This window comes from Orbilia oligospora, assembly GCF_000225545.1.
Source record: "Orbilia oligospora ATCC 24927 unplaced genomic scaffold scaffold00078, whole genome shotgun sequence".
Taxonomy (NCBI): Eukaryota; Fungi; Ascomycota; class Orbiliomycetes; order Orbiliales; family Orbiliaceae; genus Orbilia; species Orbilia oligospora.
The window spans coordinates 711,487-736,632 of record NW_011645635.1 but is presented as its reverse complement, the minus strand read 5'-3'; the positions used below and the strand labels follow the sequence as shown (position 1 = coordinate 736,632).

The following is a 25,146-nucleotide window of genomic DNA, read 5'->3' as shown; positions in this document are numbered from 1 at the left end:
ACCTTGAGCTCCCAACAGTCTGAGCTCAATTCCAACCTGAGCTGAGATGTGCGTGTGCCGTGCGGCCGTGTTTAAACATGTTCGAGGTCGGTAAAAAAAACATAACAGCACAACACATAGTCACTTCATATCTCCTAGACAGTATCTTAGACAGTATCCGAGATTCATACGATGTTTTGTATCAAAATCATGATATCACCGTGTTCTTTCTTTTTCTTGAAATATATAATCTTCCTCAATGCGACGGCGATACATCATATTAATGAAATATGGAATTAAATGAATGAATTCTCGGACGAGTGTCCTGCTTGAGTCTGTGAAACACACACCACCACCACCACCACCACCACCACAGGTCGGGTTCTCTCAACGATATCTCCATGCATCCGCTATCCGTCTTTGGCCTGATGCTCATGTCATCCTAGCCTCGATCTAGAACTGCCCTTTTTACATACTTACTAAAAGTATACACCCTCTCGGATTCACAACCGCCTGTTTACCATCCTCTAACTCTCTCGAGATAGCATTGCATGCCAACACAAACGTGCAGCTTCCCGTGGGCGGGTGGTTGAATGCGAGGTACACCCAAAAACCCAACCTCTGTGTAACAACCTCCAATATCCGCCACTGCTGCACCGCTAGTTCGTCCGATAACCAATCAACAGTCGCTTTTCTAAGAACCATTCTCTTCGATTCCGTGCTGTTGTACTCCCCCACAATTTAACAGGTGGTCGTCCGATGTTCTTCTTAAGACATCTTCAAACCATCAAGGGGTTTCGTTTAAAGCGTAGGATTATGCCAGAAACGAGCGGGCATATATGCATTCCATACCTACATTACGTTACCAGACATTTCCATTATGATGTCCGACATCCTTGCGATGAAGATATAAATATCATCTAATCCCTGGAAGGTTCTCCCCAATCCCACGGCTGGTCTCGCGATTGCATCGACGATCTCCCTCGTCCTCATTTAAATATAATTGGATGAAAAATTACAATCCGGGTACCAAGGTAGCTTGGATTCCTCTTCGAGGTAACTGTAGGTGTTTCCCCTACATGTCAACATACCCCCCCTTTTACCCCCCTAAATCCCTCCAGGCCAGTCTCCCGATCTCCTAAGATTCTACGAAACAGAGTTTGACACGATCGATCTGGCGTGGATGTATCCTATCTGCACTGCCCTGTTCTGGCATGATCTATATAATCCTTGTAAGAAAAACTACCAGCGGAAATCACACGTTATCAGCGCTGGATACCTCGATCCGAGAAGGGGGGAAAGCCGGGCAAAAACCTCGACTGACTCAATCGTGCTACGGTTTGGTTAGAATTGTGCGATGATACCATGAAGTTACGTCCCCCCCGGTGCGCTTGTGGGCCTATGTATACTACATTTACTCATACATGCTGTTTCTCCCCAGCTCGTACACCGTAAGGGAGGAGGAGGAGGAGAGTGAGCATATTGAGTTCGAAAAATTCCGTGGACTCCTGCAGTCCGCCCATCGGATTTTAAATGACCGTTTTGTAGATTATCCATCACGTTATTTCTTTTTTAAAATAAATTCCGAGAGTTTGCTTACCGGCTTTTATATCAAATTCTCCACTCACGAGACCAAATACACAAAAAAAAAAAAAAAGAATTCAAATCAGTCTATTATCACACCTTTCTAGACCTTCTTTTTTCATCTTGAATTCGAATCCTAATTTTGATTATTAACGTTGCCCCACATATTGTATACAATCAAGTACTGTGCGAATTCGCATAATTCGGTCCGTTCCGTCTTCCTGGTAACCACCGTTATCTGTCCATCTCTAACCGGGTCAATATAATTTCTCCCTCCACTTACCGCATCCATCGCGATCGCCTCCCCGATCAATATCCCTAACACGTCTGAATGCTCAATCTGCATCATTCCTTCTTTCCCCAACTACTCCCCACGCTCTTTAAACTTTTTTTAAAAAAAAATATTATATTAAAATGGCCTTCCCCATGAGATCCAAAAACCCCGCCACTACTAAGTCTTTAAACAGTAAACCAAGTATCACCGGGTTCAAGATGTTTAAACTCAATATTTTAACTAGAAAGGATCGCGCGGAGGAGGATTATGATCCTGAGGACTCGTCGTCGTCGTCGTCGCCACCGGTGCTTCCATATTCACAAACTTATAACGATATCAACTCGGATTCTAATACTGGATATGTATCGATATGGAACGACTCCCCCGTCGTCAAACCCCTCAAGAACCAACTCGTACCGAGGGAAGCACGCGTAACGGATACGAGAATACCAAATCTTAAAGTCTTAGCCCAACCTCCAAGATCTTCGATGAGGGACTCGACGGCGTCTAGTACTAAATCGACATATGAGGGACAAGAAGAACAAGAAAAGGAGGATATAATCATCGAAGAGAAACCCATACAGAACGAAGTATCAATCACGAGAACAATGGAAATCGGTCATAGGAGGTTATTGGAAGAGATGGCGAATTACTGTTCGAGAGAACTAAGCGATAGGAAGGAGTGGGGGTATTGGTTCGAAGCTTATACAAAAGTGAGTTGTAACGTTCTTTCCAAAATAGGATGCATTTCCCTATCTAGAAGGGTAGTGATACATATGCGGTTATAAACGTGAAAAATGGTCGATGCTGATACAAATTCGATTGATCGAGGAATTCAGGGTCATTACAACATGTCGCATCCCCCTCAGACACCACCACGAAAGGTTTCGTTATCTTGGATTCCCACGCCGTTCCCAGCAGATGAGCCTGAGAGATTAAGGGTACGTTTTTTTTAATAATATTTTTCCGTTTTCCGCTGGGAATATCCCGAGGGGAAAAAATCGACTAACCTATCTTAGTCATTAAATCGCTACGACCTTTCTCGGGCTAGCCATATCGAGGCTGACCTACGAACGGTCCTTAGAGCCGCAACTACAGCGCTTAAGGCGGAATATGCATCTATCAGCTTTGTCGATTATGAATCGGAGACCTTTATATTAAATCATCCCATTAGAATGTTAGTTTGCATGAATAAATCTTATTCTAAAAGGATACCATGATACTAACTATTTTTTTAAAAAAAGAGGAATGGAGTCTAAAACAAAGAGGGCGTGGTCTTTGGGAGCCCATGTTATGTTAGGAAACGATACTATGGTCATTCTCGATACTGAGAAGGTATGCACAAACGTCCTGAAGAAAGTAATAGACTTAAGTAGTAATATTCTAACTATTCCTTAGGATTGGAGATTCAAAGGAAACCCAACTCTCCATAGCGGCGATGATAGAATTAATTTCTATGCGGGAAGTCCATTAATCTCAGCTGATGGTATGCATAATTCATCAACCCAAACTGCAATTATTGTAGAAGCATTCTAAACCTCTTTCCACAGGATACAACATCGGAGTCCTTGCGATTTCTGGAAGACAGCCCCGTTCGATATTCGGAAAGAACGACCTTCGTAGTCTTAACAATTTTGCACATGTTGTATCAACCCACTTGGAAAGACTACTCCCAGAAAGCCGACGAACAGTATCCCTAGTAGAACGCCAGACCTCCAATGTCGACACCGAAAATAGAGACAGCACTGCCAGTGCTCCAGCCAAAATGGAGGGCCGAACCCAAATTGAGCGGAGAGTAAAAAGCGCGGAGCTAAATCAGAAATATAGCGGAATGACACGCCCCAAGTCACCAGGACCAAGTCGTAAAGTTATGGCAGCGAGACTAGAGGCAGAGAAGACGTTGACCAAAGCTGGTCGGAGTACTCGACAGTATAGCCATTATCAAACTGGAGTACCGGTACTCCCATCTTTACCTATACCACCTGTCACAATTGACATTCTACCTCCTCGACCGCCTCCAACTCCACCGCCTTCGGCTACCACGCCCACTCATAAGGGACAAAAGCGATTTAGAGTAAGTCATATTTACCTTTTTTCGACAATCCCGAAGAGTAAAACTAACATACTTCTAGATAGGTGCCCAACCCCCAACGCCGCCAATATCGCCTTCCAGTATCCCAGGTTCTCCCAATTCCCCTCCTAGCACTCCACTCCCTCTAAACCTTCCCCTCTCAACTTTTCAAACCCCACAGAAAGTTCCCGAAGCCCGCGCGGTTCTTTCCGACATAGCCCAGGCAATCGACTTCGACTATCTCTACATAATCCGACTAGACCCCACTTCTTCGACTCTTACCTATTCAGACCTCATTTCTCCGTCTAGCTTCCAAGTCGTCGTAGTCCGTTCCTACCGACGCAACCCCGGTCCTCCAGGAAGTTTAAACCAAGCATTGAATACGGAATTACACCTAAAGGCATTAGGCGACAGATGTGGCCTAACCGCCGTGAATAGTCGAGAATCTGGAAAAGTCGATGATGATTCTTACCAAGTTAGTGTTCTGTTACCCATACAAAGGGACTATGTGGACGAAAGGGGGAATATGGTTCCCGGACCTATCTGTGGAGATGGGGTGTGGGATAGAGATAGTAGTGAAGCTGGGGTGAGGGTGTGTAGAGGTCATATACTAGGGGCTTTTAAGAGGAGGAATACGGGGAACCATCAGGAGGCGATTGAGAGGCTTAGAGCTGTGACTAGTCAGTTGGGGGAGTTGATGTTTGAGACGAAGGCCTAAGATGGTTTATTGTTTTATTCTTTCTTTTTTTTTCTTTTTAAAGTGAAGTATATGAGTATAAAGAGAGACAGGTGGAGGAGGAGATTGAATAATTGTCTTATAATATGGGATTGTTTTGCAACGGGATTGGGCAAGGTAGGTTGAAATCTTTTTGGCGTTTTTTGAGTTATATGGATTTTTGGGGGAGCCTGGGGTTACCTATGGTTCGGATTTTTCACTTCTCTCTTGTATACCGATTTCTATACGGGTTTTCTTTGTAATATTTCTTTTTGTTAGGATGGGATAGTGAAGGGTTTTTCATGTCTATATACTATAATTTCATTAATTTATAACGGGGTTTTATATATTTCTGGTCGTTCAGACTTGTGCAGATTTTATACGTGCTTCTAATATCGTTCATTCTAATATCATGGCTTTTATACAAGCACATTAAGCTTAATATATTAATATACACAAGTATTTATTATTCGAGTAAATTCAATGTCTTTCAGAATATCTAAGCTTGAAGATATTAACCTGGAATCAAAAGGCCTGGGGTTCCAGGTTGTTTGCCGCCAAGATTAGGCAGCGCCACGGGCTTCTTCGATCTCACCACCACAGCATCGACTCAAGATTTCTAATAACTATCGTGTAATCTTCCGATTTCAAGCTGCACGCTCTTTAATCAACTCTCGGGTTTTCGACCCAAATCCTTTGGCACGGGCAGAGCAGGGCAGCTCAAGTAACCCGAATATCTTCCATCTCGACAATTAATATGGTGTATATCATGGAATTCAAGGTCGACGGGGCTTGTCGGAGAAACGGTAAACGTGGCTCAACCGCCGTTGCAGCTGCCTGTCTATTCAAACCAGGCGGCCGATCCTACATCCCCAGAGTAAAACACCTCAGGGGCAATAAGCCGGCTCCCACGAACCAAAGGGCAGAGATCTTGGCCATCATTATCGCCCTCGAGTGGGCGTTAGAAAGATACTCGGAACTTTCGGGGAGGCCCTGTCTCGACGTTACGATTCAGTCGGATTCCGAATATGCTGTCAACAGTATGACGAATTATATCAAGAAATGGATCGGGAACGGCTGGTATAACGCCGCAGGGCGGCCTGTCGCAAATAGAGACCTTTTTCAAAGAGCTGTTGCTTTGGAGAATAAGATATTAGACATTGGACAAGTGAGCTACAACTGGATTCCAAGGGAGAAGAACCTAGATGCGGACATAGAATGCAGAGAAGCTCTTGATAGTACTTGTTAACACGGTGAGGTTGATGCGAGCTGGTGGAATGAAGATTCAATATCATTTATGATTTATGTTTATATATGCTTTGTGTATTTAATGGTATATGTACTTTATTTTCTATGATAAGATTTCTATCATTTTGTTGTAAATCTAATTGTGGATTAGTGTCAATCTCTACTTCTAGTTAGAGTATTTAGATTCCTTAGCTTTTATGGTCTAGACCCTCGGTTTTTTTAAACGAGTGGCGGAGATATTGATAAAAAACGCCAGCATCGATATCAGGATCATATCTCAAATTAAATATTATACCTCAAACCAAATCCTGAAAATTATGGTAATACAAAGAGCATAATCTTCAACTTGAGCAAAATCACAAACTTGACTTGACAATATACTTTGAATTAATATATTTTAATATTTTAATATTTGACTTACTAAGTTCTGTACTTAAGTACTTACATACATTACATAGACCAATTCAAACCTTATGATCTTATTAATCAAACAAGCTCCTATGTTATTTACTATTTCTGATAACTAATCGTCCCCAACAAAGCGGAGAAAATGAATCTCAGCGAGGGAGGGGTATAATAGACCTCTATTATACCTCGAAACCAACTTGGCCAAATTAATTCCATGCATGCCAGACTGTATACGCGTGTGATCACCCGCGAACGAACGTCGATTCAAATACGAACATCACATGCCATAAATTTAAATACTCCAAAAAAAAACCACCATTGAAATTAATTGATTCTCTCCAACGTTATTACTTTACGACCCCTCCAAAAAATTCACAAAAAAAACAAACAGTTTCACATGCAGAAACCTCGATACCAATCACCAAAAGCACGGTTGTTATAACCCCCAGGCCCGTCGGTGTCGACAGCGGTTTTCAAACGTCATCCTGTTCCAGGCTCCCCCCCTTTAAGCCTCGTATCGTATACGTATCCCCGTCGACTACCTCCAGAACAAAAGTCCAACAAAAACAACGCAGTTTTCCCACCACTTCTCCCGTCTCATGCCACATGTGCATGGCCATTAAACAGTTGAATTCTCCCAACAATAGCGGACCCACTTCTACTTTTATTTAATTAAAATCCTCCACGGCTACTATAAAAATCACTGATCATGACATTCCCAACCCCCCTTTCCTGATCAATAGCCCTCGCGAATTCGATTCCCATTAGTTACTATACTCTCTCTATATCGTTTTTAAAATCGTTAAAAGTAAAGAACCGATCTTATAAGAGAAACAAAAGAGAAAAAGAGAAAAAGAGAAAAAAATGATAGGAACCAGCTTCGGAGAGCTAATCATAATCCGCACGGCCATCACCATCCTCCGCAGTATCACCCCTCTCAGCATCATCTACACCTTCTCCATCCCTTTCCTCCCATCTACATTCCTGACCCCGACCACAAAACTCATAAGTCTATACCCTATCGCCGAAACCGCATTTTACTTTCTAATCTACCTACCCCGGAAATACACCCTCCAAGCAGCAGCAGAACACCCACCGCTCCCACCGTCTTCGGAGCGAAGATCGCTGTTTTTGAGGATTATATCGACGATACCGGATCATCAGGCGTATCTGCAACGATGGTTTTTGGGGGCTGAGCTGGAGGATATTAGACGGGATAATTTGAAGGAGTTTTTGAGGTGGAGTTTGTTTAATGCTTCTGGGAGTTGGAGTGAAGAACCTGATGGGGATGAACAGGAAGGTGAGGTTGAGGAGTATGTACAGATGCTGGAGCAGAAGATGGGGAGGAAGTTTGAGGATGGTAGGGGGAAGGCTGAGTGTTATAGACTTACTATTGATCAAGTGAGGATGAAGCATCGGCCGTTGACGTGGTATATCGTATGTTCCAAATATCTATTCTATCCAGATCCCCAAAAGCCCTCGAGTTATAAGTATGGGTAAGTATAGAAAAGAGACTAAACTGGTATCATATGGTATAAAATAGATACTCACGGCAATCGACACTTTAACCTCCATCCGCCTCGCACTCTCAGGTTACACATACCACAGCCGTCCCCTCTCCACCTTCCTCACAACCTTCCCCTTCCGCTTCTCCACCCTCTTCACATTCAACAAAACCCCCTCTCCAACATTACCATACTGGTACCGTCCACATACCTCCAAAACCACCCTTCCAATCCTCTACATCCACGGAATAGGAATAGGAATCCACCCATACGTCCCAACCTTAAAAACCCTCGCCTCAACCCTCCCCACAACGGGGATCATAGTCCTAGAAATCGACCCAATCTCCGGTCGAATCTGTCCGTCCATGCAGAAGAAATCTGAAATGTTAACATCAATAAACAAAATCCTCAAACACCATAACTTTGAAAAATTCGTTTTAGTATCAAACTCCTACGGAACGGTAGTATCAACTCACATCCTCCACGACAACCAGTTATCGACTAAAATAGATTCGATGGTGTTAATCGACCCTGTAACGATATTATTACATCTACCGGATGTGGCGTATAATTTCTTGAGGAGGAAACCAAAAAGGGCGAATGAACATATGTTACATTATTTTGCTAGTACGGATCAAATGGTCGCTCATACGCTTTGTAGAAGGTTCTTTTGGGCGGAGAATATTCTTTGGAAGGATGATTTGAAAGGTAGGAATGTGGTGGTTTGGTTGGGTGAGAGGGATTTGATCGTGGATACTGCGGGGGTGAAGGAGTATTTGACCGGTGCTGGGAATGGTCGGTTTGATGATGATGAAGGTGCGGATGAGAGGAGGGTGGAGTTTGTAAATGGTGATTGGGAAACTAGAGATGAGGAAGGAGGGAGGTTGAAGGTTGTGTGGGGGGATGGATTGGATCATGCTCAGGTCTTTGATGAGAAGAGGTGGTATACCCGCTTAGTAGGGGATATTGCTGAGGCTGCCGTCGCTGGCGGGCAAGGGCGGGTATGATGAAGGGATGCATGGAAATAGTATATACCCTGGGTAACGAGACTAAGTAGATATTACCACGAGTGGGATATTGGTGTTTAGAGCATATTGGAATACACTGGCTGGCGCGAGGGAATAGAGCAGCGAATAGAGTCGTCAACATTCAATAAACACTAGAAGGAGGGCAGGATCGAAGAGCAGAAGAATAGAAATAAACGGTAGCCGCAAAGCACACTTGCTTCACAGCTGTAAAGTAAAGTAATTACGTACATGAAGTGAACTCGTACCGTTCATAGAACAGGTATGAGAGAGAGACTGCTGAGCGTGAATGGAAAAAGAAAAAAGAAAATAAAAGAAGAATAATCCATCGCCATAAAAAAAAAAGTATTGCCCACCGACAAAGGAAAATATTCCTTTCTTCTTACACGTTATAGAGACAGAACAGGAACGCCAGATACACCTTTAAGGCTTTACAAGAAAGAGAAGGGGGAAAAACGCGGGTTTTAGAAATGATTCTTTGCAGGTTAGTACTTCCAGTTCATATCTTCATCACTTCCGATTAAATCATTAATCGACAGGTCGAAACGTGCCGAGGAAGGGCTTAGAAAGACCAGAAGTCGCTGGTGGGCTTGCTCTGGGTACGGAAGCTAGCATTCTCCTTCTTGACTGGCTTTTCATCCTCTTCAACTTCGTCGAATCCCCAACCGCGACCGGTAGCCTTTCGACCACCCATGCCGTCGTTAGCAGTCTTATAAACGGGCTTGTGAACATTGGCATCTTCATCCTCATGGCCAAAGGCCCAGGCGCGTTCAGAGCCCATTCGTCCACCCATTCCGTTGCCAGAGGTCTTGATTCCGTTGCCAGAGGGATTGATTCCAGCGCCATTAGCTTTCTTTGGAGTCTCATCCTCAAAGTCCCAGTGACGGCTAGCGCCCTTCTTGCCACCCATGCCGTCGCCCCTGGTGCTGATCCCGAAGTTGGCAGCAGGTTTGGCTTCTCCAAGTGGTGAGGTGTTGCTCCAGTTGGCTTCCATACTATCGACGACGGTTTGACGGGCCTGTGGGACACCGGCCTTCTTCTCGGTTCCATTATTTGGAGAGTCATCGGTCAAGGCGAAGTTGGACTTGTTGCCCATGCGAACATACGGCTCACGAGTAGGTCCATTAGCCTTCTTTGGAGTCTCGTCGACAATTTCAAACTGAGAGCTGAGACCTTTTCGAGGAAGAGGCTTAGCCTGCTGTGGTTGGACTGGAGAGGTCTCTGCCTCGTCGTCGCTCCAAGTCATAGTACGAGCATTCTGAGCAGAAACCTTGGTTGGACGCTTCTCGGGAGTAGCGAAATCAGCGAAATCCCAAGAGGATCCGGCTTTGGTGTAGATGCTAGTACGTTTGGGGGCGCTGGGCTTTGGAGTTTCGGCGTCCTTCTCTGGGTTATGTTCCAACTCGAAATGCTTGAACTTGTTATGATTGACGGTGACCTTACGGTCGGGCGTAGAATTGGTCTCATCGATTTCCTGGCCGACAAAGAAGGTACGACGAGGGCCAGTTCCGGTGCTACCCTTTGGAGTAGGTTGAACTGGGGCGTCGCCGTCTTCACCAATGATATCATGGAGTTGACGGCCTGGAGGTTTGATGCTGCCACGAGGAGGAGCTACGGCTGGTTTGAAGACATCTTCGTCAAGCTCTCTTGGTGCAAAAAGCTGGATGCTTTCACGTCCCGACTGGTTACTACCCTTGGACGAAGGACGTGTTGAAGCAGATTCGCTTGCATCGGCAGCGGATTCGGCGACGGAGCTGACAGACGCTTTGATGAGCTTGACCTGCTCTTCACCGGAACGGATTGGCCAGTTTTTGCCGGATTTACCGATGACGCCGAGCTGCTTGAGAAGACTGGCCTGATCCCAATATTGGCGGATTTGCTTGATCACGCCGTCTTCGAATTGAACGATGTGGACCTACAACAACCGAAAACCAGTCAGATCAGCGGAAAAAAAAATACAGGCACGCGCGAACCATGCATGCACCATGCATGCAGGCATCGCCAAACGAAAAGGGAAAAAACCAAACTAAAATAAAAATAAAACCACATTCACTTACCATGGGAAGAGTGACAGTTTGATCGGTTACAAAATTGTCGTCCAGGTTAGGCAGCAGCATTCCACCGCCATTGGTGAATTCAATCACATTTGAGATTTCGACGACGACGGAATTGTGGCTTTCAACAGAAGATAGAATCTTCTGTTCCTTCTTGGTGTACCATCCAGCCTCTCTCTTGAGATGGTTGATGATGGCATCACCGGATTGAAAGGAGCTCCCGGTGCTGCCGATGTAATGGAGACCGGCCTGACTATGCAGGGAATCTCTCTTGGGCGAGGTGATAAACTCGGAGTACAACTTCGTCAAAGAACCTTGAGGCGCCATCATTATTGCTGGTGATATTCAATCACGATAAACCCGTATAAAGCGCGTGGAATGCGAGGAGGTGATGGAGTTTCGATGAGACGAGATGAGAAAAATAGTGGTAAGAGGAGGTTTAAGGAGACAGTAAGAGAGCAATATCTGGAGACCAGATCAAGGTATATCTGAGAGAGGTCAGCCTGTTAGTGGATGGAGTCCGATGTGAATGTTTATAGCCCAAAATACCAGCCGGGACAGGACAGACTAACCACTTAGTAACTCGCTAGTGCGTCCGTTGCTGTTGCTATGTGTTGGTTGAGTTCGAGCTGTAACCGTCCAAATGTCTCCGGTCCAAAAAGTATGACGGACAGAGTTTTGATTTAGGGAAGTTATGATGTAAGGTTACAGCTAGCTTGCCCTTGAAGTTATTCACACTTTCCACAGAGGTTACCTACTTAAGTACTTAAGTGGATAGCTTTGTGGTGATAATGATAGTGGTGATAGTTAGTTAATTTGGGGGGTGGAAGATGCCAGTCTGGCACAGAATGGAGCTCAAGGAGTGGGTATCCAGCAAATCGAACCCAGCAAGGATGGGGGGAATGGTCTCTAGTTAAGTATGTAATAATTCTTTCTATTCTTTCGAGAATCGTAAACAAAAGGTCAGAAAACAGAAACAGGTCGGCAGAATAGGAGTAGTAGCAATAGCGAGGGTATGGATGTTAACTCGAAAAGGGAGGGATACTGTTCGTCAAGGTACCTTCTACCTCGACCGCGAGCGACTGCCAGGTTTTTATACGGGCACGCCGACACGGGCATAACATAGGGCTTACGGGGTTGTCATGCAAGGACCGCGCACGGGGTGGGTACCATAAACAAGCGGAGACGGATAGCTTGTATCAGGTACCTGTTATCATGGTACCCCCTCCCTTAGCGTCGATGTCTAGGCTGGGGACAGGCATCGTCATTGCAATGTAATGGAATGCATGCATGCATGTGCGTGCATGCAACTAGCAACCGAGTCGCACGGATATGGGTACTTGAAATAGATGTGTAAGTATACGTCGACGTGGAACGTAATGTTAACGCGACAGATATCAAAACAATCAGGAAAACAATCTATTCGGTTGTATCGATGTCCTCCAAAATGCAGAGATACCGTTAGATCCGTGGAGCCTCGTTTTGTTGCTCGTTACAGATTGAATGGGCAGGTGCAGGGGTCCGGGGAGAAAAGAGAAGACGGGCATTGGTCTAAGCCATAAGCAGAAAGCCGGGCAGGCCTGCAGATTCTGATACAGGGACAAACCAGGCGCATTGAGAGTTGTAGATGCTGCAAAGGGGCTTCACGAACACCGGTCCTGTAATAAAACGTTTAAAACGGGACTACGCTGAAGGTTACCTTTGAGCGGATGCGGCAGATGGCGTTCAACCGCTAGTTAATTCTTTGAATTGGGAGCTAGTTAACCGGACACATGATCGATTGAGCAATACGATTATTTATTTATATGACTTCGAGACATCGGCTCTCGCGTGCTTGCGGATCGTGGAGAACGAACCCACCCGCAATCCACGCTTCTCTTTGTTTCCTTCTGATTTTATTGGGCAAACTACCCAGTCTGCCCGGGCGTGGGTACCGCTGATAGCTGTACAGTCAATACTCCGTAATAGCAATTGCCATGTGCCGTCAAGGTACCTATGTGTACTGGACTTGTCTCAAGCTAGAATTTTTAGAGACCACTTTTGATGTCATATGCATCCATGTGGCCCAAACGCTCGGGATCTGGTGAATTGGAAAGCTTTCGTATGTTATATAGTAGGGATATAACCTCCACTCGATCTGCCAATCCAACTTTCTAGTGTCGTCACATGAAAGTGCCAGCATCATAATATACTACTATAAGTAGCCGTCAAAAAATACAATGGCAACCTATAGTTTATAAGCTGGTGCAGGCACCCTGGGCAAATCAGGGTCCCTATCCTCAATCCCATCGATAGTTGCCATCCGATTCTCTTCAAGATACTGCATTGTCAATGGTTGCGGGAATGCAGTAGCAGAATAGGGTGGTGGAGGCTCTCTTCGTCTTCGTCTTCTTGAAGTCCGTCTACGACTTCTGGAGACGTTTGCGATTTCCACATCTGTACTACGTCTTCTGCGACGGCGACGACGACGGATGAAGCGCCAGAGGCAGATTGCGAGGAAGCTGGTTACTACAAGGGCACCTAAATCAGAAAATTATATTGAGACGATTAGAATTGTGATACTAAGTAATTCTCAGGAAGGGGAATCACGAATTGGATGGGTGACATACAAACAGCAATGACAATGCACCTTGTAACCTGTGGCCTACCAGTGAGAACATTTCCATTATTACCATGTATAGGATCTGCTTTCGGACTGTCAGCGGCGTAGATATAACCACCAGCTGGAATCGCGGCTGCCGCACCACCTGCCATCAAAAGGGTCGTCCCGGGCACTATTGCCAGCGTGCGTGCTTTCAATATGCCCATCGTGCTAGTTGTACCTTTCAAAGTATCGTAAATTTAAAGATGAATAAGAGCCACAATTCGACGTTCTGCTCTACATCTAAAATGAAGACCCAGGCTCATAAATCATCGCCACAGTGAGTCTAGACGCCTTACAAATTAATATTCCATCGACCAGCCTTTCGAGACCTTGTCGTGTGCACGTGTCGACGACTCAAAGCTTTGGGATACCGCAGTTTTTTTTGATGTCCGAACGTCCAATTGGCGTACTATCTGTATCAAGCTGTAATACATGTACAGCACAGACCAATGGACTCCATCATGCTATATAAGCCCCATGGTTCACACCCGTCCGCCGACTCTTTGAGTTTATTAAAACTCTATTAGAAGTATTTATAACGTATTCTGCTCAACGGACGGACCGCATCAGGTAACATCTCGACGGACGGTGTATTGCGTGTTGTATGGATGCGTCGAATTGTAAAGTATATATACCGTGCCAGGTATCATATCGAGTTTCCATTTGAAATGGGGTTTATTCAATTCAGATGGAGAACTCCGAAGACGGTTTTCTTCATCCTTGAAGATTGGTAGGACGGGGCAGACGGGAGAATCCCGGATGAAGTTTTTTTTTTCTCTCTTGCATTCAGCTGCAGCTTCCTTGCAGAATGAAGAGAGGGCAGGAGGTGGGGGGACAGAGGTCTAGTTAAAGAATGATCCCTTGCATGCTGGCAACTGCGAATTTGAAATGCACAACCAAATCCTGTGAATAAATGGCGAGACTAAGCTAAAATAATAGGAATCCTGTGAGTCACTGTCATTGAAGCAAGGAATTTATCAAGTGACAGGACTTGCAGATTGTTGGACCATTTGTCAGCAACGCAGATGCATATCGTGATAGGTGATTAATAAGATATCGAAGATTGTCGAGGTGGGGAACGTTAACATTGATAGCTTCATCACCCCTGTCACAGCCGGAGTACATACATCTACCATATGGATAAGTCAGCATGGATATATATGCCAGATTGCAGCTAAAATCTAAAAAACTCTAGTTCGATATGCATATATATGCACGAAGCCTGAGGAGCAATCTGAGAATCTTAGGCAGGAAACCGAAAGGAATACCTATCTCTGAATTTCCACGTTCGCTCGCTCGCTCGTCCCGTCGCAATTCTCTAACCTAGCCACATACACATACATACACATATACATAATTATATAAGTACTTACTTAACCGAGTTGAGCTTTACAGGATACGATATACAAATAGTCTGGGGGCTTTGAGGTTTAAAAGCTAAAAATTAAAAAGAGGATTAGTAGACAGCACCCGTCTGACTGACTAAGAACTGAGGTAAACATCTTCATATTTAATTTATCCGGCCAATGTAATCCCGACCGGAACCTGTGAGATGCATCATATAATATTAAATATCTGGGGGGACACGGCGTATTATATGTAATGTGTACATGTATCTGCCGTAGCCGGTTTTGTAACGAATATAAACGGGTCTCCACTCTTACAACCGATATCGATACCCGATTCTAGGCTAACTAGTTCTTTCTTTCTTACTATGCAAGTGAGGAGATATTCATAGGCAAGAAGTATTTAAACAAGTGTATAAAGAGCCTGTGAATGGACTCGTGAAATATGAAGCCCAGCTGCTTGAATTCTTTGAGGCAAAAACACTCCAGGCCAGTGCAGTCCCACGCACACTATTTCCTGAATCCGGAAGACTTCACAATAAAACTCGAAACTATCCAATTACGCCCAGATCGGCCGTCGGCTCCAACCGTTCGCTTCCTGTTGGCGGAGCCTTCTCGGAGTTTACATCTCTTAGCTCCTTAGAACGGCTTACATACTACATACTTGCAGAACAAGAATGACTATGCTCTTTCTGGCTGGATACGAAAAGCATAACCGTTTCCTGTGAGCCTACATGCTACAGGGGGCCACTTTCGACTCGACTTATTAATATCATCTGATTTCCATCTTTTCGAATTTTTTCCTGTTCGTTTCCCTTCAAAATTATCGATCCGTAGAAGTTCAGTTTTCCAGTTGATTTTAATTCCTCACGACCGCACGTACATTACAATACCTACCTACACACTTCATACAATCTCCGTGGAACATAGCTAGCAATCACCGTGAGACAGCTCTCGTCAGCACCACACACACACACACAGACACACCCCGCATTCATTTTCAACAAGCTTAGCTTAGTCGCCCGCGTAGAGAAAAAAAATACAGTCGGGGCGAGATGACCGCGAATCCGCCAATTTCAGGATCCGGCTCGGGGACTCACCAGTCCTCCGACAACTTCCGAGTCATCCGGAAAAGGAACAGAGTACCCGTCTCTTGCGGTCCTTGTAGGCATAGAAAGTACGTACCGTACCCCTCGAGGTATCCTTATCGTATGTGTTGCGGGCACCTGGGTTGGAGCTGACGGAGCTGGATGTTCGCGGCAGGCTCAAATGTAATCGTCAAAGTCCGTGCGAGAATTGCGTGAAGAGGGACGATATCGCTTCTTGTAAGATATAACTAGCTGGGATGCAATTGCATTGGGGGTTTGGTTCACGAATATTTACTCGTTGTGAATAGGCAACTATGCATCCGTCGCAGCCCGAAACAGACGCGCCAACGCCGCTGGCGATAAAGCCTCGCCGGACGATATGCAAGCCCGGATCGATCGGCTGGAAGGTCTCGTCCTGTCGTTGATGGGTAGTGGCGCCCCGGACGTCAACCGTCGGGGGTCCAAGGACTCAGCCAAGGAAGATGTGGACATCGATGAAGACGCCGGGTCGCAAATGCACACGGAGGAAACCACAAGCGAAGAAGGTACGAATATTGAAGATCAACATGATTTTAATGTCAAATCGGAAGTGGATGACGATGTTGAGGATGTACGAAGGTACGCGGAGCGAAGGCCATTCTAGTTCTACTACCAGAAAACGAACGGAAAATGACTGAGGTGGTGTGCACAATAGCCAGCTAGGGTTTATGAAGGTGGAGCATGGGAAGTCGATGTATCGGGGGTCGTCCCATTGGGCCCTAGTTCTGAGTGAGGTAAATACCTATCCTATCCTCCTATAATCTTTTTATTGAAATATTCGAAAATATGTTTCTAATTCGAGGTGCTCTACCCACAGATCGCGGAAGTCAGAAACTACTTCACCGTGGCCGCGAACAGAGAGAAGTTTGAATGCATATCAAAAGAGCAAGAGAGGGAAAAACTCCAAACTGTGAACACATGTTTTCCCTTTTCCGCCTCCAGTGTGTTATCAAGAAATGAAATTCTGCGGTACCTACCCACCCAGTCCGTGGCCGATAAGCTGGTGGAGCACTGGTTCGATGCCTTCGATCGCTCATATCACATCCTCCATGGCCCGACATTCCGTAAAGAAGTAAGCATTAAGTAGGGTGCCTTTCTCTATTTCGGATAGCCTTCTAATTTGTATTTTGAACTAGTATGAGGCATTCTGGCAGGATCCGCACTCTCCGAAGGTCGACCTCAGCTGGATTGGTCTTCTTATGGCGATCCTAGCTACGACCATAGCTGATCTGATGAACTTGGGTCGGATGGCCAATGATCCAGAGTTGGTGGGTATGGAATCGGATCAGTACAAGCTGCCTATCGAGCACTGCATCGTCCTAGGTTTGAATGCCGCGAAACCGGGACTCTACACTATCCAAGCAATGATTATCTATTTGGGGTGGGCACGCAATAAATCAAATCAGGAGCAGATGTGGCTATATCTAGGATTAATACTGCGTGTAGCGCAGTCTATGGTACGTTTTCTGGGTAGCCTGTATATTCCAGAATACATGCTAATAAAATCGTCAGGGTCTTCACCGTGATCCGAAGAAATTCGAAGTTGATATAGCTCCATATCACGTCGAAATGCGAAGGAGACTGTGGAATGTCCTAAGCTGTATGGATCTCCTAGAGTCCATTCGTATCGGTCTACCTTCTATTGTTAGAGCCGGGGAGTCCGATGCCATGCTTCCATCAAACATTCACGATTACGAATTCGACGAAGACTCAAAAACCCTCCCTCCCTCCCGACCTATGAGCGAGCATACGCCGATGTCGTATATGATCGCCAAAAGCAAACTCGCCAACGTCTTTGGTCGAGCGGTCCAAATGATTAATCAGATCAAGCCCGCCCCTCACTATGACGATATCCTAAGACTCGACGCAGAAGCAAGGAAAGTGTACTCTTCGATGCCAGATTTCCTGAAGTTTAGGCCGCTAGAGGAGTCGAGGGTGGACCATCCGGCCTTAATCATGCAAAGATACGGATTGAATATCCTACATCAAAAGTCGCTACTTATCATGCACAGACCTTACTTTACGTTGAGGTTGAAGAGCAATGCTCGATATGCGCCGTCAAGACGTGCATGTCTTGAGAGCGCGATGACATTGTTAAACCATCAGTATACATCGTGGGACACACAGGTAAGTTTTACTTGACATCGAACAATTGGGATTACACTAATCCCCCCGTCATCTAGTATAATAAAAAGGATAAGACTCTTTATCATATCGATCCAATTTCACCTAGTGATTACCTCCCCGCGGCTGTAATTATTATGATTGAGGTCTGGCAAGCTCCTGCCGACTTAAACACATCCAATGGCGGTATTTTTACTATGGGCCGAGGAGACCACGAGCATATGCTCAAGGTCCTGGAGCGCGCATGCCACATCTACAGTAGCTTCCCGGACAACTTGGAGGTCGCAAAGGCTTATGCCCTGCTTTCTCATTTGATCGAAAAAGTCAAAGCGAAATTTTATGCAAGGAATAGGCCGTCCGATACCACCCCCACGCAATCTCCACCAGACAACTACTCTCCATTTTCTGGTCAGCCAATGTCTACGACTCCCGAACCATCATCTACGAAGGATTCAGAACACTCAGCTGCCCTGACCTTGGGGATGTTGAGCTCTGGTGGAGTCACCCCCTTAACTTCGCCACCAAGTGTGTTCTCTGGGTTCACGACAGCGCCGGCGGCGGTACCTATGCAAGATGTTGGGAAGACGGGCTTGACACCTTTGTACCAACCTGCATCACCTTCTGGAGCGAATTCCGCTCCGCTGTCATTCTTCGGGCAAGGAATGGGTATTATGGGGATGGATGGACCAAGTAGTTTGGGATGGGTAAGGACTTCCTTTTCATGATCATATAATGGGATTGTTCCTATGCTAATGTCTTTCTTAACAGGACGAGTGGGATAACTTTATTCAAGGAATAAACTCGGATAATATGAATTGGAATATCCCAATGTCGCCTCCAGCTTCGAACGGAGAGTCCAATTCTGAGTCCTCGCCACAGTGGGCATCTATGATTGCACCGGACCCCGGGTCGAACTAAGAATGAATATATAAGACCTTAAATTCTTATCTTGCTATTTCACGTCATTTCTTCTGATTTCTTTGGCCTTTGGATATGTTGTTTTAACCGTTTGGGTGGCTTGGGTTTAGTGTTCACAGGATGGGATAGATTCCAAAAGCTCTGGTTTAACCGGGTGTAGTTTAAGTGCTTATATGATGAATGCCTCAAATCTCCTCTCCTCCTCCGCCGTTAATTGTAAATGATATTGCCCTTCGAGGACTTTGTACTAGTATATTATATATATATAGTGACGCCTGGCTACTCGAGCCAGAGAATATCCATTTCCCCGAACCGGTTGGACTTGATTCCTCACAAGAATGCTGGAGCGTTGCGGGTGTTGCAGAAATTTTCCATGTCTTTCTTTTCCTTTTAGTGCGGCGACCTACAAAAGGAATCTTATCACGACCAAAAAAAAGTTTTACCGAAAACCTACTCTCTTTTCCAACGACACAAAGAAACCCATCTTCCTCCCGACATCCTTGATACCCACGATTTCTACACTTCATAACTCCGGAGCACCTCGATTTTGGTCCTTTGTTGCATCTTCAACTGTTTTGAAATTCAATTCCTTCATAGCAAGGTTTTTATATACCCATCGTTCAAGATGTAAGTCTGCCCGCTACAATACGTGGGGTGGTGATGGCTTCCAACCCGTCTGCCCGCCGGACCATCCCGAAAGGCACCAACAGACCGCTAATACTTCTTACTAGGCTCTCTCTTCGTCGATCGATCTTCCGTAACCTCAAGCCAGGTGCTATCTACGCAGCTCCACCGGTTCTACAACAACAGCGAGCTCGAGCCTTCCAAGCTGTTGCCACACTTGCCGACAATGCCGTGATTGCACCCCGCGCTCCATCCCCACCACTCTCCAGAATTCTTCCGACAGCAGCGACTCAGACCAGAATGTACTCGAGCCTTCCCGAACAGTCTCCAGACCACAGGGACTTCCAGGGTAACCCTTTACCACCAACGAAGAGGATCTACGTTGGAAACATCTCATATGGTATCAGAGGCGAGGATTTGGAGCGAGAATTCGGCGAGTTCGGAAAGGTTGTTAGTGCAAAGGTTGTTTATGATCCCCGTGGGCTTTCCAAGGGGTAAGTACATTATTTCTTTTTCGCAGCGAAAAAATTTTGATATTGGTAAAGTAATTCCTTTTCGCTAACTTCCGGGCAAAAAATTAGATTCGGATATGTCGAGTATGAAGAACAGGATGCTGCTACCGCTGCTGTCCAGAAGATGCACGGACTTATCGTTGACGGTCGACGCATAAACGTTCAATATGTTCTCCGCCCAGACCGTGAGGGTCCCACCAATGGCGAGAGCAACGCTCCATCCAGAACTCTCTTCATCGGAAACCTTTCTTTCGATATCACTGACAAGGACTTGAACGAGCTCTTCGCTGGTGTTCGCAATTGCACCGACGTCAGAGTTGCTATTGACAGGTAAATAATTTCCTTTGTTTCTCCATTCTTATTTATTTATTTTAAAATTTCATATCTGACATTGTATATCTAGGAGAACTGGCCAACCCAGAGGATTCGCCCATGCCGACTTTGTTGATATTGCCAGCGCTGAGGCTGCCAAGGGTCAGTTGGAGACCAAGTCTATCTACGGCCGTCAGATCAGGATAGATTTCACCAAGACCAGCCCACAGAGAATGCCACTCGGCTCCACCGGTCGATCTTTCATCAACCCCGACAAGGAATAAATTCAAAAAATTCAAAATACAAAAATAAAATAAAATTGAGAATCGTTTGAACGCTTTTACGAAATTTCGATACGAGGGTTGTCGGTATGGCGAATGAATGGGAACGTGGAGAACTTTTTTTATGTGGTGTGTGTGGGTGTGCTCTCAGAGTGTGGTTCCGGTGCGAGGTGTCTAAAAACCTATCTTTTTTTACAATAACAACCCAAAGCCGAAAAGTCAGTCCTTATGTTTATTCGGGAACAAGAGAGGGGAGGAGGATATAAAAAAAAATCTTGAAGAGGCAATTATAATCTAGACCCTACTGCTTCTCTCGCTCACCCCCCCATATTTACAATCGGAGTTACAGATTGTTGAAATTTACTCTTTGTACATTTCCCTTTTTTTCCTTTGGTTGCTCGACTTCCTCCTCCCCTTCATCATCTCCCAACTTGTTCCTTTTCTCCTCCTTCCTCATCACCCACTCGCCTTCCACTTCTTGTAATTACTTTTTCTTTTATATCCCCCTCCATTGAACGAAACGGTGGACCCTGTAGGGTTACACACCCAGGGCGCATTGCGTTTTGTTTATATGTATGTACTTGTAAGATAGAACTGTTCTTTTTTTTTTTTTTTTTCTCCCTATTCCTTTCTTTGACTGGAAATTCCCTTGTGTATATTTGTGAGATTTTCTTGGATAGGTTCAATACAAATAAGATCAATCTCCCACCAAACTTCTATTGATTGGCTATTTCCAGTGACCAAGCTTACTATAGCTGTAAGGGATTGGTTGGAAATTAGAGTTGTATAACATGTATAGGTATATACTAAGAGACTGATCTACTCCTCCTTCACAGCCTTCCTCTTCGACTTAAGATCCCACCCATTCAAAACGCCCACTCCAACATTAAGATAAGTCGCAAACGAAACCCAAGCCATATAAGGCAGCATAGTCCACACAGCAACCTCATCTCCCAACCTCGAATAACTCCACGTCAAAGCCCCTAGGTTAACACCCAACCCCAGGATATCGAGTAACGCCAACCCTGGTTTTTCAATACCGAAGAATAGTGGAGTCCAGAGGAAGTTTAGGATTAGTTGGGTGGTGTATAAGGTTGCGGTTGTGGGGAAGTGAGGGTGGGAGTTGGAGGATTTGTAGGCGTGGTGGATGCCGTAGCCCATTAGGCCGTAGAGGAGGGTCCAGACTGGACCGAAGAGGTAGGAGGGCGGGTGCAGGGGCGGTTGGGTTAGGGAGTGGTAGGTTGTTTTGGTTTTTGCTGGGGGGTTGGGGGGTTAGTTTAGTACCTCTGTGGGGGGTGGGTTGGAGGGGGGCTTACGGCTTAGAGACCAGCCTATTGCGGAGCCTGTGGGTTTTTTGGGGGGGATGTTAGTTATGGTGGTTTAATTTACATATATTACTTGATTAAGATATAAAATCCGGGTTTAGGGAACTAACCTATGGTTATTGGAAGAAGGATTGAAGCTGCAGGGCTACTGAGGATTCGAGGGTGGAGGCCTAAGCCTATAGTGGTACCCAGGATGGTGGGCATGATTGTCGTTCGGAATATAACGCGATATGTGTATCAATAGTATGTATTTAGGTATCTACAATCTTTAATTTATGAAATATATGATGCTAGACTGCAGGGAAGGAGTTTTATGATTTTATGGGAGGAAGAGAGGGGAGGGTTATATACGAGATGGGGGGAGGGGTAGGTGTTAAGATAGATATGCCGCGGGTGAATTGAAGGGACTGTTAGCTGTTTTGTGAAGATGTATTTCGTCATGACATCTGCAAGGTACGGGATTGGACAAGGGTTTGGTGACAGGGGTGGTTTCAACACCCACGGATTTCCGGATATCCGCTGTCCGGTTGAGTTAAATTTATAATTTAATAGCTTAGCTAGAATTAGAGACTGGAGATTTAGAGCTTGAGAGAAGCTTGGAAAAATGAAGGTATTATTTGGGTGGACCTGCAGTCTTGGCAAATGGAACTGAGAGAAAGTTCTGGGTGTTATTATACTATTATATTCGGTCGATTCTGGACTATTCCTCCGCGCTTCTTGTAGAAGTTCTATTCTATAACTTTAAAACTATATTAAAATATGTGTAAGTATTTCTCCCTTGATTTTTTCGTGACCTAGAGATATCCCTTTCGAATTCATCTACGGTTAAATTTCACAATCAAGTATATATTACAGTCACGGGTCTAGAACTGATAGAATTCCATACGAAGTCAACAGATTCACATGAACGGCGGGGTTTAAACAATATTCATCGATACCCTTAACACCAAGCTTCATGGGGTTGAAGTATATATAGATAACTATGTACCCTCTAAAGGTATTGTAGCTGCCTTGAATATTTCCAGTATTAAAATCACCAGTCCCAGCCGGTAAAAGATACTAGAATTATAATATATATACACTGCAGATATATATTAAACAAGCTAATGTCAGCTTGTACGTATGGATCTGAGTACGAAGTTCCTGGTATACTACTTATTCAAACTATATACAATGTATATAAAATATTATAATTAATTATATATATTTGCTGCGGCTCCCGGTTACTTAAATACTATCTATAGTATTGTTAACATATTTATCATCTATAGAACGCTTACTATAATCGATGAAATTAACTGGCTTGCATGGGAGCTATACATGAGTTCAGAAGCAAGTGACTAGTACGGATATATATCATGATCGATCACAATAGTCATTTGTACTCCAAAGACAAAGTGGTTAATTAAGCCATCAGTCCCAATGAATATTCCCAATAAACGCCTTTTATTTGCATATATTTTATCTACAGTATAAATTCAAAACCCCGGTTTATTCGATAATAGAAATCCAACTATAACGCCTCCTTAAACATAGATATATGAAATACTTATAAAACACCGGAGGCATGCACAGCATAACAATAAAATTCACCAGATGATGTAAATCTAAGCTGGTGGTAGTGGTGGAGGAACGGCACAAAGTTTATTAAGCTTAACCTCGAACAACCTGCTCGTCGGGCTTTCCTTATTCTTCTTGATGTCTGTATTTTTGAGGAAAGGAAATGATTAGTTTTTTTATTTCTTATATATAGAACTAATCAAGCGCAAAAAATTGGTTGGTATCAAACTCACTTTCACATAGTCGGGCGCATAGGGCTTCGGCGCCTTTGTCTTCTTTCTTGTCGCCCACGGGTTTGAATTTATATTCGTTGCAGTTTTCTGCCAGAGGTGGCGCTGTCTCGTCACGAGCTTCTAGTCTTCTGGAAGTGATTGGAGAAGCCTCGCGAGCTTCGAGGATTCTGGGTATGATTGGAGAACCCAGGGAGAGGTTGACAAGAAGGGCTGTAACGATGAAGGTAAGGCTTGAGATCTGCATGATTGATAAATCTAGATTTTGTAAATTTAAAGGAGTGTGTCTATAATGAAGAGTATGTTAGCTTGATAGCTATAAATTTATACTAGTAGAACTCTGTGGAAGTTGTGGATGAATTGTGTATATCCATACCTAAGAAATATTTTAATATTATATATCGGTAACGACAGTATCTCTTTAGTTAATTTCCGTTAAATTAAATCAACTACCCAGAGCCAGGAAGATTTTCAAAAATATACTACGGGATCAACTGCCATTTTATATTCCTCGCACGGGTCTAATATACATCCCAAAGGTCGAATATACCGAAATGTATCATGCCAAGGAGCTAGTCGAATATAGAAATCAAAGGCGTTGTTGAGCGTCTGCTCGCGACATTAGTATCTTCGATTCGATTCGATTCCGTACTAATAATGTGAAGATGACTTGGACAGGCTAATATGTAGTTTTCATTAGAGATTCGAATAACTGGTTTCGTTTTGATGTACGTAATTTCGAGGCTTTTTTTTGTTTGGGAAATGGTATAATGTGTATCAGTAACGTTGGGACTGACTACCGAGGCGAGAGATATCTCAGTGGACCTGTGTCAAAAGTCGTATTATTGAGTAGCTTTTGGACGTATTAATATTGCATAGAGATATCTCGGCATCTTTTGACTCCTGCAGATATTTCCCGTTCCATGTTTTTCTTCCGAGAGTATTTGTATATATACGCCTGGAATTGAGACTATGTGTACATCATTAGGAACTATTAAATTGAATGAAATGAGTGTTCAATGTTCATGTCAGTGTCGTACCTAGCGTTGCATTTTGGACGGCTAAGCCGCTAGCAGGGTTTTGGCCAGCCAGGCCGCCAACAGTACCGGGCGCCGTAGCTTGTAGACGTAACACAAGGCTTCGACTCCTTTTAGTTACGATTTCAAAGTGCGTCGTGTATTACGAGGCGGCAGCCTACGCGCGAGATTATATAGTAGACTCACCCGAGTAATCAAAAAAATCGACATATAAGGTATTATCACCATATATCACGAAATCTC

At 44.5% G+C, this 25,146-nt stretch overlaps 10 protein-coding genes across 10 annotated transcripts; 6 read left to right on the top strand and 4 right to left on the bottom strand.

Moving 5' to 3' along the window:
- Positions 1 to 1,977: 1,977 nt before the first annotated feature.
- AOL_s00078g229 (uncharacterized protein) lies at positions 1,978 to 4,626 on the top strand (the record flags this gene model as incomplete). Its single annotated transcript, XM_011123492.1, has 7 exons — positions 1,978 to 2,550; positions 2,677 to 2,778; positions 2,857 to 3,014; positions 3,082 to 3,172; positions 3,236 to 3,323; positions 3,388 to 3,911; positions 3,970 to 4,626. The coding sequence occupies 7 exons, from the start codon at positions 1,978 to 1,980 to the stop codon at positions 4,624 to 4,626; spliced, it is 2,193 nt and encodes a 730-aa protein (XP_011121794.1).
- Positions 4,627 to 5,392: 766 nt separating this feature from the next.
- Positions 5,393 to 5,872, top strand: AOL_s00078g228 (uncharacterized protein; the record flags this gene model as incomplete). The annotated part of the gene is made up of 1 exon (XM_011123491.1): positions 5,393 to 5,872. One exon carries the CDS (start codon positions 5,393 to 5,395, stop codon positions 5,870 to 5,872), a length of 480 nt encoding a protein of 159 aa, XP_011121793.1.
- A 1,271-nt stretch (positions 5,873 to 7,143) lies between these two features.
- Positions 7,144 to 8,791, top strand: AOL_s00078g227 (uncharacterized protein; the record flags this gene model as incomplete). Its single annotated transcript, XM_011123490.1, has 2 exons — positions 7,144 to 7,716; positions 7,823 to 8,791. 2 exons carry the CDS (start codon positions 7,144 to 7,146, stop codon positions 8,789 to 8,791), a joined length of 1,542 nt encoding a protein of 513 aa, XP_011121792.1.
- Positions 8,792 to 9,371: 580 nt separating this feature from the next.
- AOL_s00078g226 (uncharacterized protein) lies at positions 9,372 to 11,193 on the bottom strand (the record flags this gene model as incomplete). The annotated part of the gene is made up of 2 exons (XM_011123489.1): positions 9,372 to 10,724; positions 10,867 to 11,193. 2 exons carry the CDS (start codon positions 11,191 to 11,193, stop codon positions 9,372 to 9,374), a joined length of 1,680 nt encoding a protein of 559 aa, XP_011121791.1.
- Positions 11,194 to 13,090: 1,897 nt separating this feature from the next.
- Positions 13,091 to 13,671, bottom strand: AOL_s00078g225 (uncharacterized protein; the record flags this gene model as incomplete). Its single annotated transcript, XM_011123488.1, has 2 exons — positions 13,091 to 13,383; positions 13,473 to 13,671. The coding sequence occupies 2 exons, from the start codon at positions 13,669 to 13,671 to the stop codon at positions 13,091 to 13,093; spliced, it is 492 nt and encodes a 163-aa protein (XP_011121790.1).
- A 2,237-nt stretch (positions 13,672 to 15,908) lies between these two features.
- Positions 15,909 to 16,584, top strand: AOL_s00078g224 (uncharacterized protein; the record flags this gene model as incomplete). The annotated part of the gene is made up of 3 exons (XM_011123487.1): positions 15,909 to 16,030; positions 16,117 to 16,178; positions 16,250 to 16,584. The coding sequence occupies 3 exons, from the start codon at positions 15,909 to 15,911 to the stop codon at positions 16,582 to 16,584; spliced, it is 519 nt and encodes a 172-aa protein (XP_011121789.1).
- Positions 16,585 to 16,648: 64 nt separating this feature from the next.
- AOL_s00078g223 (uncharacterized protein) lies at positions 16,649 to 19,022 on the top strand (the record flags this gene model as incomplete). The annotated part of the gene is made up of 6 exons (XM_011123486.1): positions 16,649 to 16,714; positions 16,798 to 17,052; positions 17,117 to 17,437; positions 17,493 to 18,107; positions 18,164 to 18,808; positions 18,873 to 19,022. The coding sequence occupies 6 exons, from the start codon at positions 16,649 to 16,651 to the stop codon at positions 19,020 to 19,022; spliced, it is 2,052 nt and encodes a 683-aa protein (XP_011121788.1).
- A 660-nt stretch (positions 19,023 to 19,682) lies between these two features.
- AOL_s00078g222 (uncharacterized protein) lies at positions 19,683 to 20,754 on the top strand (the record flags this gene model as incomplete). The annotated part of the gene is made up of 3 exons (XM_011123485.1): positions 19,683 to 20,140; positions 20,228 to 20,488; positions 20,562 to 20,754. The coding sequence occupies 3 exons, from the start codon at positions 19,683 to 19,685 to the stop codon at positions 20,752 to 20,754; spliced, it is 912 nt and encodes a 303-aa protein (XP_011121787.1).
- An 816-nt stretch (positions 20,755 to 21,570) lies between these two features.
- On the bottom strand, positions 21,571 to 21,912 carry AOL_s00078g221 (uncharacterized protein; the record flags this gene model as incomplete). Its single annotated transcript, XM_011123484.1, has 1 exon — positions 21,571 to 21,912. The coding sequence occupies one exon, from the start codon at positions 21,910 to 21,912 to the stop codon at positions 21,571 to 21,573; it is 342 nt and encodes a 113-aa protein (XP_011121786.1).
- Positions 21,913 to 23,683: 1,771 nt separating this feature from the next.
- Positions 23,684 to 24,113, bottom strand: AOL_s00078g220 (uncharacterized protein; the record flags this gene model as incomplete). Its single annotated transcript, XM_011123483.1, has 2 exons — positions 23,684 to 23,778; positions 23,870 to 24,113. The coding sequence occupies 2 exons, from the start codon at positions 24,111 to 24,113 to the stop codon at positions 23,684 to 23,686; spliced, it is 339 nt and encodes a 112-aa protein (XP_011121785.1).
- Between the last annotated feature and the right edge of the window lie 1,033 nt (positions 24,114 to 25,146).